Genomic DNA, 17,958 nt, shown 5'->3' on the forward strand with positions numbered 1-17,958 from the left:
AATGCTTTGTAAGTGTTAGTTGTTATCATCATGATTATTCTTGTTTGAATTATAAAAGTATGTATCTTAAGAATAGAGGGTTTTAAAATGCTCCCAAGTTCCTTAACCAACCTGAGCCATCTGTAAATTAAGTACTATGGGATTTCCAGCTCTGACATGTATTCTGACATGTAACTGGCATCAGTTTAATACAAACTATTCTAAAATGTCTTGTGCCCTTGACAGGCAGGTCCAAGTACTGGATACTTGCAATGCAATCCAGCAGTGGCCCCGTCTTTCTTACAAAAAGGCCCCAGTCACATGTTGATGAGGCTAGATCTATTCCTGTCCTCCTTCTCTTCCTCATATTTCCTTCTTCTTCAAGTCTAAACGTTTATTGAACTGAGACCCATGAATGAGTTACTCGACTAGGCTTGTAGATAAACTTGCCAGGCTTTAGATCTATTTGTTCCTTTCCATTCCCCAAAATCAAATGACTGCTCCAGGAAAATGTTCCCCTTGTGGCAGGGTCCGGGAGAAAAGAGAGAAGCGACAAAACCAAAAATTAAAACGACCGAAGTCCCATATACTCCAGGAATATGTCCTGGAGATGGGAGTGGAGGGCAGGGGGAGAATGTTGTTGAGGTCAAAATTTTTGAAGTTTTAAGTCCTATATCTTGACATCCCGAGTATAAATGCGGGTACCAGACACAGTACAAACGTTCTCAAAGCCCAGTTACGTATTCCAAACCAAACGCGGGCTCTTGAAGGGTGATGAGGTAGGGATGAAATCCAGGATCGCCTGAAGACCATTTCTTCCTCTCTTAGGGACCTGCTGGTCTCCAGCTGATTCGGTCCAGGAGGAAAAACCTCCCACTTGCTCCTCTCGGGCTCCCTGCAAGTAGAGAGTAGAGACACTCCTGCCACCCAGTTGCAAGAAGTCGCCACTTCCCCCTCCAGCCGACTGAAAGTTCGGGCGACGTCTGGGCCGTCATTTGAAGGCGTTTCCTTTTCTTTAAGAACAAAGGTTGGAGCCCAAGCCTTGCGGCGCGGTGCAGGAAAGTACACGGCGTGTGTTGAGAGAAAAAAAATACACACACGCAATGACCCACGAGAAAGGGAAAGGGGAAAACACCAACTACCCGGGCGCTGGGCTTTTTCGACTTTTCCTTTAAAAAGAAAAAAGTTTTTCAAGCTGTAGGTTCCAAGAACAGGCAGGAGGGGGGAGAAGGGGGGGGTTGCAGAAAAGGCGCCTGGTCGGTTATGAGTCACAAGTGAGTTATAAAAGGGTCGCACGTTCGCAGGCGCGGGCTTCCTGTGCGCGGCCGAGCCCGGGCCCAGCGCCGCCTGCAGCCTCGGGAAGGGAGCGGATCGCGGAGCCCCGAGCCGCCCGCAGAGCAAGCGCGGGGAACCAAGGAGACGCTCCTGGCACTGCAGGTACGCCGACTTCAGTCTCGCGCTCCCGCCCGCCTTTCCTCTCTTGAACGTGGCAGGGACGCCGGGGGACCTCGGTGCGAGGGTCACCGCCGGGTTAACTGGCGAGGCAAGGCGGGGGCAGCGCGCACGTGGCCGTGGAGCCCGGCCCGGTCCCGCGCGCGCCTGCGGGTGCCCCCTGGGGACTCAGTGGTGTCGCCTCGCCCGGGACCAGAGATTGCGCTGGATGGATTCCCGCGGGCAGAGGCAGGGGGAAGGAGGGGTGTTCGAAACCTAATACTTGAGCTTCTTTGCAAAGTTTCCTTGGATGGTTGGGGACGTACCTGTATAATGGCCCTGGACCAGCTTCCCTGTTGGAGTGGCCAGAGAAGTGTGTAAAACACACTAGAGGGGCAGGGTGGAAAAAGAGACTGCCTTCAAAACTTGTATCTTTTCTATTTCATTTTGAAAAATAACTACAAATCTATTTTAATTTTACAAAGTTAGACTCATAGCATTTTAGATATCAATGTCTTCATTTAACAGAAGTGAAGATGGAGCAAACGCTCAATCAGCGTCTGTATTTATTCGCTCCTGTTGTGCCAGGGTGCGTTTTTGCCGAGCGGTTGCCTTTCTTTACTCACAAAACCCCCTTGATGTCTGTCCTCCACGTTTTACGAGGGAGAGCCGGATCTTTTGAAGTTTGTATCATCTAAAGCAGGTATATTGGGATGACTATGGATAGAATTTAACCTGAAAATACTGAAGTTGACAGCTGACAAAGATATAAGAATCCAAAATACGTTAAAAATTAAGGAGCTGAGGCCCACAGAAGTGAAGTTACTTTTCCAGCATCACACAGCAGATCCAGGACCCTGTGTGATTTGAAAAGGCCAAGGTATCTAATGATGCTCATAATTTAGTTTACATTTTGTGTCAAATAGATGAGGTCAAGTGGACATTATGTGTATATTCCAAAGCCAAAATTACTGCTTGTAATATCCATTCATCTCTCCGAAGAAGTAATGCCTCTTTTATATGGCTTTAACCTAATGTATAATCGAAGTGAATTAGGGCAGCCGGACTTTTAATCACAGGACTGATCTTTTAAAAACGGGTATATGTAAAGTTAATTGCTTATCTATGTGAACAGTAATATACACTATAAAAAGTTTTCAAGGCAACTTCCTGCCTGTGGTTTAATTTGATAGTCACAATGATAGGAAATTGGCAGGGTTAGGTGGTGGTATCTACATTTTGCCCATGAGGACTTGTGGCTCAGAGAATTTGAGTTTTTTCTAGTAAGGTCACTAGGTCCCTAGTGCACAGCCTGCTTTTAGGTACGGATGTGGGATGGGGGTGTCGGCAGACCACAGGGTTTTGACTCTCAGTTTGGGCTCATTTCCATGACTCCTTGCTGCCTCCCTGATTTCTGTCAAATGACCAAAGCACATTTAGTAATTACTTCTGCTGCAAGGACTACTCCTTATTAGGCTGTGATAAGTAAGTTTCCTCACATAGTGGGTCAGCTCACTCTGGCCACAGGACCCAGCTTCCTAACCACACACATTAAGAAAGAGAAAAATTAGCACTGTCTGAGACCTACAACCACTTCAAGGGAGAACAGTGGTGTTTGCACAAATGTCTACTTTTGTTTTAACCTAGTCATGTGTAAAATGTGTAATTTACTGGTCTTTACCAAAAAAAAAAAAAAAAAAAAAAAAAAAACAGGCATCATAGTCTGCCTGTGCTGGACGCTATGCTAGACACTGGAGAGACAAAGGTGAGCAGGACAGGCACAACCCTACCCTTACAAACCCAGAAAGTTAGAGGAAAGGCCATCAGGACGTTGCTGTGCAATTTGATATCATTTCAATTTTGGTAACATAGATATTTGAACTAATTAGAATGTGCTACAAATTTTGCCATTCTTTACTTTCCATATGCCAACATGGAAAATTTGTAACCCTCATCTTTAAATACCTCATCTTACCAGTCCTCTATAAATCAAAAAATCTATCCCAAAAAGCCCTAGGTTTTAACTTTTGAAAAGTTTTTTTTTTATCAGCTTTTCAGGTCATGACTAAGATCTGCCATTCAATTTAAAGGAATTCTTTCATTTTAGAGTAATAGTTACTAAAATCCTTTATTCCTACCTCCTTGAGAATCTAATGGAAATTTTATATGCTCTTCCCAGAAAATTTTTGTTAATGTGCATCCTCACACACCAATTTGCATTCGATGTTAGCAGGCTAGAGACTTCCTTGAATCTCAGCCATGACCCTCTTCGGGGGTCCACTTTCATAATCAGTATTCTAAACCTAGTAGGCATAAATAGCTTGAATAGAGGAAAGTGGTATGTAGACTCTTGCCCTTCACTTGGACTGGGCACCTCTATCACTTGGACTGGGCACCAGCTAGTGCCCTTAACTAGCTGGTGTCTCCATTTTTGTTAGTCATTGGCTATTGCTTAGCTGAAGCTATTGATTTTAACAGCCTTATTGTTTTGATATCAGGCTGCCACTCTGCAGAAGTCTAATACCGGGGAAGGAGTACCGGCCTGAGAACCATGGTTTGTTTCTAGGACCAACTCTGCAGATTTCTGTGCCTCATTTTGCTCATCTCTAAGATGGGTGGTTGATGGGTGGCAGGGACTGAACCATTTCTAAAATCCCTTACACTGATGAAATTCTGTGATTCCAGTGTAACTACCAAGCTCACTTTCATATACCTCCTGAGACACAGCTGGTCTTAGTGAATTTATATCCTCTATGTCCAAAGTAAGTCAAAGTAAGTACCACTATAATTCACTATAGAATGTATTTTTGTCTTTCACTGATCTTACTGGACTCAAAACTGTTACATGTTTCCTTAAATTAGATAGAATAAAAAAATTGTGAAACACTACTTTTCAAGGAAAAATATTACAATTTTAAAAGCCTCTTTTTATCCCACCTCTCAGTAGCTACAACTTTCATATACGAGTTTCACATATATATGAAAAAAATTTTCTTATCTCAGACTCTTAAGGAAATGCAATGCTTTTAATATGATCACTGCTATGTAATTCTCATCTGCCCTGAAACACTTGTTCTGTCCATCAATCAATGTATTTGGGTTTACAATATTCAGAGCCTCAAGCAAAACCAGTGCAAAAGCACATCTATCCTCAAATAAGCACATCATATGTCTGAGCAGTTCAGCATCCTCACTCACAAGTCCAAGGCTCTCAGCAATGTGGAAGAAGATGTGATTCCTAAAATTACCACCCTTACACACAGTGACACACTCACCAGAAAGTGAGGCTTAACATAGCTTAAGTGGCTGTAGTTTAAAACAGATTGTGAATATCTGTGCTAATTCTGAGAAACAATTAGCAGACATATTAATCAATTAGCACAGATCACTAATATCTGTGATAATTGTTAGGACAGATTAGCACAGATATTGCTACCTTGTGTGGGTAGACAGGGTTAAGGCACTGGCAGAAGGAAAGATTAGTGAGGAATATCAAATAGCTGATTTAATGAAATTGTGAGGCCGATGTTTGGATAAGGTGAAACAGTGCCCTACAATGACATTTATGCCAGTTCTCCATAAACAAGAGTGTTCTACACAAATTATAAGTTCCTGGCTGTCTTAACAAAATGCTATGGTCCTTTATATGCTCACACAAATAATGGTTCCAAGCATGGGAAACAGGTGCCAGATTGCCCAGGTAGGCATCCCAGCGGCATGCTCCTTAGCCACTGATTAACCTTGTGCAAGTTACTTCACCTGCCTGTGCCTCAAGGCCCCTGTGTTTCAATGGGGAGGGTGTGAATACTCATTCCTAAGGTTGTGAGGAGGAATAACTGAGTTAGTATACGTCAAACACTTAGGTGCTTGGCACAGAGGGAGCCTGTGTAAGTGTTTGCTATTATTTTGTTTCAGTAGATGATCTTGTGTATTATAAGAAATCAATTTGGAAGGTGAGATACAAATGCAGTCTGAGAAAGTAAAGACGTTTTAAAGACATTTTACTGTGTCATGAATTTTCAGAGACCACACTGACATGGTAAAAAGTTGTTTGGTTTTTAGAATTTTTGTTTCAGAATGCATATCCTTCTCCTTAACCAAAAGAAAAACTACTAAAATACTTCTGAAAATTATTTCCAAGAAAACATTTTGGTGTACCTTTTAGCAGTTACTTTATGACTTAAAGATTAGGATAAACAAAATAATTATTTTAACTTGGCTTTTACCTGCTTGTAGATAACCTCTAATTTATATAATGGTTCAATTATACAGTGGTAAATGTATCTGGGCTTGTTCTTTTAAAATAGCAAGTGTAACATGTGATAGATGTAGGGTACTTACAAAGTACTCACCAAGCATTGATGACTGATGTCATTAGTATCACGGCTAACATTCACTGAGCCCTGATTATGAGGCTGGCACCCAACTAAATGTTTTGCATTGTCACTTCATCTTCACAAAGACTTTTTGAATAGGTTATTCTTTATCTCCATTTTCAGAGAAGCAACTAAGCCCTAAAGAGGTTTATTAACTTGCCAAATACCACACAGCTAGTAACACTGGTGGGGTCTGGAATGGAACCCAGGCAAGCTGAAAATGACAGAACAATGAACACTCCTACTTTTCAATTCGATTTGCTAATTGTTAATATTTGCCACATTGGCTTATCTCTCTGTATCCCTACCCATCTCTCTCTCTCTCTCTCTCTCTGTCTATATCTATATGCAAACCTGGCATCTAACTTCTAAATGCTTGAGCACGGATCTCCTAAGAACAAGTACATGGTTCTATGCAATGAAAACACATGATTATGGCATCCAAGAGTGATTTTAAAAATCAAGGATGAAACTTAATTTTTACCCACAAGTCCAGACGATGATTTCTACCAGTATTCTCCAGCTTTACTCTGTTTCTTATACTTGACAGACTGAGCTCCAAGCCTGGAATCTTCTAAAAAGGGTCCACTGCCAATCTGGAATGCCAACAAATCTTATTAATATAGCTCCACATTTGTAAGCTTCTACTAAATTCTCCAAGAACCTGCCTATCAGTTAAGTCCTGAAATGCTCCAGTGCCAAATAAAAGCCCACTGTGCAGATAGAAATGCTTTTGGTGACTCTTAAACATTTATTCAAAGGTATTTAGTGAGTATCTGTCAGCTGTATATCCAGCACTGAGGGAAGACTCAGTCTCTGCCATCACATACACCTCAGCACTAAGAAGAGACACATGAAATAATTACCATCCAGTGTGATAAGTGCTCTGACAGAGGATGGAGAGAGGACTAGTCACCTTGCGGAAGACAGAGAAGCAGGGTCCCACCAGGAGATGAGGAGAAGCCAGCCTCCAGGAGTGCGCTATCTGAGAGGCCAAGAGAAGGAAGGCAAAGAGGACGGGTCCATACTTGAACAACTTGAAGTAGGTGTATCTAGTGCCTAAGAGTGTGTATGGTGACATCTTGTGGAGCAGCGAACATGACCCTCATTTGGTTTGTTAAAGCATTGGGTCAAATGCCACGGGAATGTAACAGGTAAATGGTCTTTGCCTTATAACACAGGGTATCCCATCCGTGTAAGACAATGAATTTTTAAAAAGGCAAAACCAAACCTTTTGTTTACATCATTTGCCTTAAATAGTTCTTAGTACACAAATTCTTCCTTGCTTGGGGCCATTATGGTGTGTGGAAGTAGAAAAAGATAAACTGTAGCTTACAGAAATAGAAAAGCAATTTTTTCCTATGATAGAGGCATATGGATACAAAAAACAAACAGGTAACACATAATAAGTTCCAAATGAGGCATTTTGTTGAAATTCAATGTTGAGCATAAACAGTGAACTCAAATGCACAGAGGAGGCCTCATGGAAGGGTGACAAAACACTCCAGAGCAATAACAGCTACCCTATTTTCTGTTCCCTGGGAGTAGGGAGAAAAGACATCAAAATCAAATTATAAATTTAAAAAAGTATTAAAATTCTCTTATGGAAATATATTAAGAAGTTTGTTAGGCAAATGGAAAACGTTTTGTGGAAACAAGAAATAAGAAAGAATGGCCATCACTTAAAGCAACAGAATGTATCTCTCCCACTAGCTCTCCCCTCCCTACCCACAGCTTTATTCATATTTGTTCTATAACATTTCAGCACAGTTCAGACCTTCCGCTGAGCCAGTGTGAGGTCAGGGTGTTGAGGAAGCGAGTCCCTGCAGTCAGACTCCAGCTGGCTGTCGTCCTGCTTCTGCTTATTCCACAGAATGAGTCTGGTGGGGGAGAGGAAATTCCTAACCTGTTTTTTTTTACACATCTTCATCAGAAAAGTGAAAGCACTAATTACTGTCCATAATAAAACTACTGGGAAGGTTACTTAGCTTGTAAATAAGTTCCACAAAGCCATTTCAGTAAAAACTTCCTGGTTCTAAAATTGGGAAAAGCAGGATAATCCTCTAAGGCTGACATTCTTTCTCTTTTGTGCATTTACAACTAAACGGTCACTGATAAACATTTCCACAGTGACCCTGCAATATCCACATTGGCTTTCTTCTAAGACACTTCAAAAATACATCACACCTTTATGTGTTAAATATCACTATTGGCATATATCTTTAAAAACATTTATTTTCTTAATTCTCAAAATACAGAAAAGAATGTTATGCTATTGTGTGCACAAACTGCTATTTTCAATAAGGAGCTCTTAATTTAGAAAGTTGCTATTTTTCAATAAAGAGCTCTCAATTAGAAATATCAAGAAGTGATGTTAAGTTTTTATGGAAATAAATAAAGTATCATGACATGAAAAGTTTATAATTTTTCCCCCAGCAATGGCTTACTCAGGGAATTTTTCTTATATCTAAAGTTAATGATCTGAAAAGTGGTAATCTTATCATTCACCAAGATTTCAGGATATAAGTTATTCCTACAGAACAATCCATTTTTACCTTTAAAGATGAGTTTGTGTACTTCAGAAGACGTGATGCCAGTTGGCCACCATCTCAATCAGTAGTAAGTCACACCATCAATCCCTTGTTAATGATGGAACTCATGTGAAGTCAAGAGGAAACATAATACTCTTTACCTCATTCCCTGGTAGCAGAGAAGTTGACTCATCTTTAATGTCAGTTATTGAGATGTAACACAGAATCATATTCTACAGAAAATATGTGATAAACTTTACACAAATGAATACACTTTAGAAAGGCAGTCATTTGGATTCTTTTTGTCAGAGAACATTGCAAGTCTTCATGAAGAATTTCTGAGAAATTAAACACTTTATATGACATTTTACAGCATGTAGAGAGGTTGAAACTCAGAGAACTAAAACTCAGATGATAGTCTAAATACTTAATTTGTTGCTGCTTTATGCTGGACATGAAAAGTGTGAGCTTAAATTATAAATAAAAAACTATTGAGCTATCAAACTATTTGGGGTACATCCTTATCTTTCCTCTAAATTACTCTTTATTCCCATTAAAATCCACCTATCCCGGGTCCTCTCTCCTCAGCCCTTCACCTCTGCTTTCAAAGATGACTAACTAACCTAATAAACACATCTAAGGTGATGTGTCAACTTCAACCCCAACCCTTTTTCCCCAGATAACTTGTCTGCATTTCAAGAACAACCTACCAGAGACCTTACCTGCCACCTTGGCTCTCCCACCCAATGGAGATGGCTCTAATGGTAAGGAATTCTATCTTAAGTAAAAGGGAAGGGAAACACGCTGACAGATACAGTTTTTATAGAGGCAGGTCATTGGGGCACCAAGTTGGCAGCCACTTTCAACTTTTGATTCTACCTCAAAAGGTAACCAAGAAATCGTTGTTATTCTAAAGATTATGACAAGTCCAAAGTTTCACAGAATCCTGATTTTTATACACTTGCATTAATCACTGCTTACTTCCATGATGTAAACCAAAACTGCAGCGGCAGATAGAGAATCAGAATAAATTCTGATAGAAAAGCCAGATACTGTTTCCACATATACAAGTATATGCTAATTGCTTTTAGCAAACTGATCCAAATAGGAATCAACATTATTCCATCTTAATGATTATGTTTTTGATTGGTACACATAAATGTTAAAGTGGGAAAATATGCAGAGAAAGTTACCTAAACTAAATCACTTTAATTTTCAACAACATAATTACATTCCATTTCACCTACTAAAATGGCTTTGGACCTAGAATTTGTATTGCTACATCAATATAAGATGACTTTCAGTAAAAATAGATGTACAGTTGATTTGTAACAACAAATTAATAGTTATAATTATTTGTATATTTCAGGGTAAATAAAATTAGAGCTATCCCACAATCGCTTTGGTTATGAAATTCGACCACTGTAACTTTTTTTAAAGAAAACTTTATGGTGTGCAGTTCCTTTGGTATGCAAATATTAAATGGTTGGTGCTGAGAATAAGCAGCAATATAGAAATATATATAATTGTAGAAGAATATAACCTATGATTTAGACATAAAATGAGATCCTTACAAGATAAAGAGTTATGGAGATGGATGATAATGATAGTTGTAGAACATTATGACTAAGTGTTTAATATAGCGGACCTGTACACTTAAAAATGGTGAAGATGTTAAACTTACATTATGTTTACATTACATATTTCACCACAATAAAAAATTTTTGAAGGAAAACCAGAACTTTAATGACAACCTTAGGACATATTATGCTCCGAATATATAGTTTTGATAACGTCTTTCCTGGCAAATCAACAAGGTAAGAATAAAAGGATATTCTGAAATCTTTTTTTTTCTTTGGAGACAGAGTCTTGCTCTGTTGCCCAGGCTGGAGTGCAGTGGCACAATCTCGGCTCACTACTACCTTCTGCCTCCCAGGTTCAAGTGATCCTCCTGCCTCAGCCTCCTGAGTAGCTGGGATTATAGGCGTGCGCCACCACGCCTAGCTAATTTTTTTGTATTTTTAATAGAGACGGGGTTTTACCATGTTGGTCAGGCTGGTCTCGAACTCCTGACCTCATGATCCGCCCACCTCGGCCTCCCAAAATGCTAGGATTACAGGCATGAGACACCGCACCCAGCCAGATATTCTTAAATCTTATGCTCACACTCCACCCCCCCAAAAAAACTGTCCTTCAGGAAAGCATAATTTAAGGAAAAATTTCCCAAAGTGCCACCTTCAGCTTCATTCTTACTACCAGAGGAAGAATTGCCTGTCATATAATGAAAGATACTTGGTGTTATCATTAATCTAGTATACATAGTGCTTCCTCTTGGTAGATTTTTACCTACTGTGAGAAGGAATGATTTTGATACTCAGACAGTGTGTAGTAATTTGTTAAGAACATTTAACTTGGAACCTATGCTACACAGTAAAACTTATACTGACAATGGATATTTCATGTGGTAGGCCTAAGAAGTATTGTGGAGTTAGGGGACTGGAAGTATATCTGCAGAACTACCTAGTCAAAGACCCCAGTCTAATTTCTAATGTATAATTCATATAAATTACTCTTGCATTGCTATACATTAAACATTATGCTTGTCACATTCTTACTTGGTTAGCACTGTCACTATTGATTGTCAGGCCTATAATTGTGTATAATTCTTCCCCTGCCACTTTACCAGCTGGTGGCCACACCGATTCCAGAAAGAACTACTTCATTTCTTATTACCTCATGAAAGCACCCTCTGCCCAGTGCCTTGGCTAATAGACTGGCCTTTGTTGTCTACGACCACTAATTCCCACTCAGGCATATAGCAATTCTGTTGTTGGTTGCTTAGCCCAGTCAAAAACACTGGAAGTGGGCATAGACTCCACACTGATAAATGAATGACCTTCTAGTCATTCTAATGTCCTTAAAAGTCTACTATTTTTAAATTGTAGAAAATATATATATATATATTCTGGGATATTTCTCCTTTATTCTGTTCATTAATGTTTTTCATCTATCATTGTGTTTTAAATATGACCTAAGGTTCTATAGTATATTTAGACAAACTTCTCATTTCTCTGCAGTGTTAGGAATTCATCATGCCTGTATGACAAGGTTGTGTTTGAGAACAAAAGGGGACCTGTGTGACATGTTTTATTTCAATATACATTTAGAGTTTGAACAAATAAAAAAAGCTATTAGAATTTTTAATATATATAACACATTATCAAAAACACTGTCACTTTTCTGAGTGCTCTAATCAGGCAATTCATATGTATATTTAAAAAGAGGGAAAAAGCTAATTAGTATACTAAATATATTTATTTTAATACCTGTGCTCATATGTTATCTTTAAAGAACAGGAATAAAATTTATGGGTAGAATAGTATGCCAGCAATTTACCTTCAATACAAATTAAACACATCTTTTAAGAAAAGGGCGAGTTATATTGCCTGGGGTGGCACTAACACTACATTATTAATATGTATTTATTGAGCATTTACTGTGTCCAGGACCCTGTAAGGGGGAAAAAAAGTCCTTGTTTTTACAATCTTTATTGACTGAAATTCTGTAAAATGAATTGAATTCCTGAAGTGACATCATTTAACCCAAATTTTTTCATCATCAACTAATTCATCTCAGAAAACAGTAAAGTTTAAAAAAAAATACTATCAGTAAGAATGATATATTTCCTTGGTTTGGAAATTTCCAAACCACGATATTCTGCCCCGTCAAAATATATTCACTGGGGAATTTTTTACTTCATATGTTTCTTTTGAACTTAGTCACATTTTTATATCTAGCTGGTTTCATTATTAAATAAAAGAAAAGGTGATTCCCCTCTTGTACTGCAGGAGACCACATACTTGAATGATACTCTAACTTCTAGGTTCTGTTATAGTAACACTGAAATCAGAAACCTGTGGGAGAAATGTCACTTTATCTGAGAGAGTAAAATCAGACTCTAAAAGGAAGTAGCAAATTCATCTTGTTCTTTTTTTTAATCAACCCTCTGCCTAAGACAAGTAGTTTGAAACACAGAGGACTCTTTAAGTCATACTTCCTTTATGTAGTCAAAACCAAAGCCACTGGGTAGTGCTTTCCCCAAAGGAATCTCTAAATAGTAGACGGGGACATTTTCAGATAGATTCATTTGTAGGCAAACCTCCATTGCTTGTATCACATTTCCTGAAAGAATAAAGGTAAAACTTCAACTATGTATTACAGAAAGAAAAATTCAGCCTGAATCCTACCCTTATAAAACAGGTTAATTGGGTTTTAATTTTCATAAATCATAAAGGACTATTTTGAACATTTGGGCCTTTAATTGTCTAGCTCCTAGATGAAGTACAAATCAGAAAAAAAAAAAAACTGTACTGTGTCAGAATACAAGCTTTCCTCTTTGCATTTTGGCATTTGAAAACTCCGAAGAGCGGTTTTTGTTTTTTATTTAAAGAAGATGATACATATGTGTACCCGATTCAAAACTAGAGAATAGAATTTAAAACATAATTTTCAAAGTCTTCAAATATGCCTAAAGGTAACAATGTCATCTTTTAATTGCCAATTTCTCTACCACTTTCAAAAAATTACTTCCAAGGGATTTAATGAGCTCCTTCCTTTCAACAGAAAATGGACTATTTTCCTTTCAGATTTACTATATGCTGTCACTCCAGCTTTATAACCGCATGTGCATACACAAACATTTCTTTCTCTCTTGCAGGTGGCACAAACCAGGAAGGGGAAATCTGTGGTTTAAATTCTTTATGCCTCATCCTCTGAGTGCTGAAGGCTTGCTGTAGGCTGTATGCTGTTAATGCTAATCGTGATAGGGGTTTTTGCCTCCAAATGACTCCTACATATTAGCATTAACAGGGTATGATGCCTGTTACTAGCATTCACATGGAACAAATTGCTGCCGTGGGAGGATGACAAAGAAGCATGAGTCACCCTGCTGGATAAACTTAGACTTCAGGCTTTATCATTTTTCAATCTGTTAATCATAATCTGGTCACTGGGATGTTCAACCTTAAACTAAGTTTTGAAAGTAAGGTTATTTAAAAGATTTATCAGTAGTATCCTAAATGCAAACATTTTCATTTAAATGTCAAGCCCATGTTTGTTTTTATCATTAACAGAAAATATATTCATGTCATTCTTAATTCATGTCATTCAGGTTTTGGCTTGTTCATTATAATGTTCATAAACACCTTTGATTCAACTGTTAGAAATGTGGGCTAAACACAAATTTCTATAATATTTTTGTAGTTAAAAATTAGAAGGACTACTAACCTCCAGTTATATCATGGATTGTCTGGCAACGTTTTTTAAAAGATTTAGAAACTGGTACTTTCCCCCAGGTAACGATTTTGTGTTCAGGCAACTTCAGTTTAAAATTAATACTTTTATTTGACTCTTAAAGGGAAACTGAAAGGCTATGAAGCTGAATTTTTTAAATGAAATATTTTTAACAATTAGCAGGGTAAACAACTTCTGACAGCGAATGAGATATTTTTTCCATACAAGATAAAAAGATTTAATCAAAAAATTTCATATTTGAAATGAAGTCCCAAATCTAGGTTCAAGTTCAATAGCTTAGCCACATAATACGGTTGTGCGAGCAGAGAATCTACCTTTCCACTTCTAAGCCTGTTTCTTCCTCCATAAAATGGGGATAATACTTTACAAGGTTGTTGTGAGGCTTAGATGAGATAGAGAATTATTCCATAAGATAATCAAGTGCTACATTAATGTTATAGTTAGATTAATCCAAGAACTAGTCACCCTACTTTATTAGAGAAGAGAAAAGCTAATGATTTGATTTGCAGAATTTTTAAGGTTTGGATTTCTATGCAGTTTTTCTAAATAACTATCACTTACAAATATGTAACCAAACGTAATTGTTAGTATATTTAATGTAAACTTGTTTTAACAACTCTTCTCAACATTTTGTCCAGGTTATTCACTGTAACCAAATAAATCTCATGAGTCTTTAGTTGATTTAAAATAATTTTTATGGCCCATTTTCTTTTGCAAAGTACAAATTATAATTTCAGAAGCTATCTGCCAAAAAAAGACAATGGAAGAAAATTATGAGGACACTAAAGGGAACATTCCTGACTCCTAGGACACAGTATTCTCATGTAAGAATACCCATTTGGCTTTGCCCCACTTTCTGTTCAAGTTGTATGTGCTGCCAAGACAAATTTCTTCTCCTCACTTTCTGTTCAAGTTGTATGTGCTGCCAACACAAATTTCTTCTCCTAACCCCTGGAATGAGCTTGTGGCTCCACGGAGCTCCCATGTAGGTAGAACACATTCAAGAGTGTTTCTTCAGGCCAGGCACAGTGGCTCACACCTAAAATTCCAACACTTTGGGAGGCCAAGGCGGGTGGATCACTTGAGGTCAGGAGTTCTACGCTACCCTGGCCAACATAGTGAAACCTTGTCTCTACTAAAAATACAAAAATTAGCTAGGCATGGTGGTGCGTGCCTGTAACCCCAGATACTCAGGAGGCTGGGGCAGAAGAATCACTTGAACCCAGGAGGTGGAGTTCACAGTGAATGAAGATCGTGCCACTGCCCTCCAGCCTGGGTGACAGAGTGAGACTCCATCTCAAAAAAAAAAAAAAAAAAGTGTTCAATTCATTTTATCTGCCACTGTATATCTACAAGAGGACTCCTTGCTTTGAGTCCCAGTTCTTCAAAATCCTGCTTGCTGCCTAAAGACACAAAGTCATAGAACATTAGGACTGGAATAAACTATTGTAGTATAACCTTCCTGCTGTTACAATAAAAAGCTATAAACATTACAAAGGCACTTAAAGAAAAGCTGTGCTGGGAAATGCCTTATTTGAAGAGCATTTGAGTACACTCACATGAAGCTTAGGAAAGTTACTTAATCTTCCTCTAAGCCTCAATTTCTTCATCAATAAAATGATGAATATATTTCATATTTCATAAGATGTAGGCTTAAATGAAATCATGCATGTGAAAAGCACAATGTCTATTATGCATTAAGTGTTAAACACAAACTTTCAAACTTTTACATTTCAGTCATTTAAATCAAATGATCTACCATAGCAGATCTCCCCAAAGACACTCTAGCTCCAAACTAACTATAATCAATCCCGTGGTGACGACCCAAAGAACCAGGGTTCCTGGGTTTTCTCTCACGCCCAGCCCACCTAGGCTTCTGACTGCCTATCTCCTCATCTTAGAGGGATTACCTCCTGACCAGTCATTACAAAAATTCTTGAAGCATGAGCAAGACTGAGTCTGTGTTTGGATTGGAGGAAGGGGTAAGTAACAAGGTATATATATGTGTGTGTGTGTGTGTGTGTGTGTGTGTGTGTGTGCGCGCGCTGTGTGTTTAAGTTACAAACTAAGGATGGTTTTAAAAAATTGCAAAATGTTAAGAGATTTATCTAGGATCTGACCCACTTCCCCAGAAATTTATGGAATTCAAGACCAAGCCTTTCGTATTCACTGTCATCAGTTAGATGGACCCAGCAGCTAAAAAATTAAGGAGAAAAAAAATAGAGGAATATGAGGAAAAAAGTCAAGTCAGAGGACTGAAGAATATATACAGAACATAGAATATTAGAAATTTTCTGAAAATAGATGATAGCAAATACCTCAAGAAAGTGAGGAAACGTGAAAAGGGAGCTTAAAGAAAAATAATAGAGTCCATACATGGGACACAAGACAAAAAGCTGACTGAGCATGTGGTTCTCTACTACTAATAACTGGAAAACAGTGAAACTAGCAGGAAAAACTTGCACATAAGAGTTTAACTTTCCACTTTGGGTTTCAAATTCTCCCATAGCAATAACAGTAAGTGAAATAATGTTCACATAAGGATTTTTTTTTTTCTATTACTGTAGTGTTTTGTTTTGTTTGGTTTTGGTTTTGGTTTTTGGTGGTTTTTTTTTTGAGACAAAGTCTAGCTCTTGTCCCCCAGTCTGGAGTGCAATGGCATGATCTTGGCTCACTGCAACCTCTGCCTCCCGGGTTCAAGTGATTCTCCTGCCTCAGCCTCCCCAGTGGTTGGGATTACAGGTGCATACCACCACGCCCAGCTAATTTTTTGTATTTTAAGTAGAGACGGGGTTTCACCATGTTGGCCAGGCTGGTCTCGAACTCCTGACCTCAGGTGATCCATCCATCTCAGCCTCCCAAAGTGCTGGGATTACAGGTGTGAGCCACCACACCCGGCCTGTTACTGTAGTGTTTTAACAAATCTAAGTGTACTAGTATTAGTCTTCATTCATCTAAGACATACAAGTACTGGAATTTTTTAGGTGGGTTCCTCAAATGTCATCACAATGGTGTCTTCTCTATATTCAGTCACTCTTCCGCCCTTCTCTGTAATGCTCAGGGATTTCCCAGTTCACTAGCACTTAACATAGTATATCCTTATTTACTTTGGGGTATAAATGACTGCAATAGAAGAAGTGATATCCTTGAGGGATGAAACACCATCTTACATATTCATATCCCTTTCAAATGTTTACTGACTTAATCACACCATTAGTTTTCTAAGTCCAAGTCTAAAAACAGAAATGAGTTTAAATACAGTGAACATTTCATTTTCACTATACCACTAAGCTGAAAGAAATGATTTTTGGTAAATAAAAGTTCATCACAGTGAAAAGTTCTACATATAACTGAAGATCAAAGGATTCTCACCTGGGAAGCTTGTCAAGATGCATGTTCCCAAGCTCCCAGGCTCCCACTCCCAGAGATTCTAATACTGTAATGGAGCTGAGGACACTACATTTTTAACAGGCTGACCAGGTAGTTCAGATTCGGGTGGTTCCTAAACCAACTCTGAGGAAGTAGTGGTTTTATATACGATGCTACTGTTGATGTGGCTACTAGGAATGGTGCTCAGCAGAAATCCTGCAACATATGGATCTGTTTACACACTATTCACCCTGTAATGAGAGTCTGCAACATAGGCTAAGTGATAAGAGATGTCTTGTGGTTGACCTCTCTGGAGATAAGCAGCAATGAAATTCCAATGAAGTTTCATCATCTCTCATCACCAAAACCATCCTAACCACCTCAATAAAATACACCTGACTTCCCCCGCTCCCCCGACCCACCACTCCAAAACCAGCTGCCCTATGTTCTACCACAAGCTGCAACCAACCAATGACCTGATACTAACCCCAATCTATCAGCTGCTGCCTAGTGCAACAGAGAGGGAAAATCAATGAGAAGGAATTGGGTGCCAGTTCTTGCTTTGCAAGGAGTGCGTTGACTAATGAGACAGCCACAAATGTCACTGCCATCCCATCTCACCCTCTCACCTGTGCTGCAAGGCTTCAACAATCATACCCAGTCTCCACTTAGGAAAATTCTGTCCTTTCTCAAATGCTGGCAGCTCAGCAATGTGCTCCCTTAATCCAGGCCAAGCACATAGTAAAAGAACTCCAAAAAGGGTTACAGCCAGAAGTGATCTTTCTCCTCCATACTCCCAAAGCAGATTATAGCTCCTCCATAAACGTGCTTCACATTGTGCCCCACGTTTGGTTTCTTACTTGTGTATACATTATCGTCTCTTCTAGATTGAGCTTCTGTAGGAAAGGAGAATCCTTTTTAATTTTTTGGTATTACACCCAGCTCAGGACCTTGCTCAG

General features: G+C 38.8%; 1 protein-coding gene, 2 long non-coding RNA genes and 1 other non-coding gene across 6 annotated transcripts in view; 3 read left to right on the plus strand and 1 right to left on the minus strand.

Moving 5' to 3' along the window:
* The first annotated feature begins 1,303 nt into the window (after positions 1-1,303).
* Positions 1,304-14,321, plus strand: MIR155HG (MIR155 host gene). The gene is made up of 3 exons (NR_045184.1): positions 1,304-1,416; positions 8,997-9,081; positions 13,035-14,321. It is a non-coding gene; the product is annotated as an MIR155 host gene (long non-coding RNA).
* LOC134809244 (uncharacterized) lies at positions 4,044-8,821 on the plus strand. The gene is made up of 2 exons (XR_010154486.1): positions 4,044-4,172; positions 6,337-8,821. It is a non-coding gene; the product is annotated as an uncharacterized LOC134809244 (long non-coding RNA).
* MIR155 (microRNA mir-155) lies at positions 13,123-13,186 on the plus strand. Its single transcript, NR_035687.1, has one exon. It is a non-coding gene; the product is annotated as a microRNA mir-155 (primary transcript).
* Positions 14,322-16,215: 1,894 nt separating the features above from the next.
* MRPL39 (mitochondrial ribosomal protein L39) overlaps positions 16,216-17,958 on the minus strand; it is a 43,626-nt gene continuing 41,883 nt past the window's right edge. For all 3 annotated transcript variants that reach the window (XM_016938442.4, XM_016938441.4, XM_016938443.4), the window contains one exon: positions 16,216-17,895. In XM_016938442.4, coding sequence (XP_016793931.1) covers positions 17,830-17,895 — 66 coding nt within the window. In that variant the 3' untranslated portion in view covers positions 16,216-17,829. The remainder of the gene's footprint in view (positions 17,896-17,958) is intronic.

The sequence above is a fragment of the Pan troglodytes genome, chromosome 22, assembly GCF_028858775.2.
Source record: "Pan troglodytes isolate AG18354 chromosome 22, NHGRI_mPanTro3-v2.0_pri, whole genome shotgun sequence".
Classification (NCBI taxonomy): Eukaryota; Metazoa; Chordata; class Mammalia; order Primates; family Hominidae; genus Pan; species Pan troglodytes.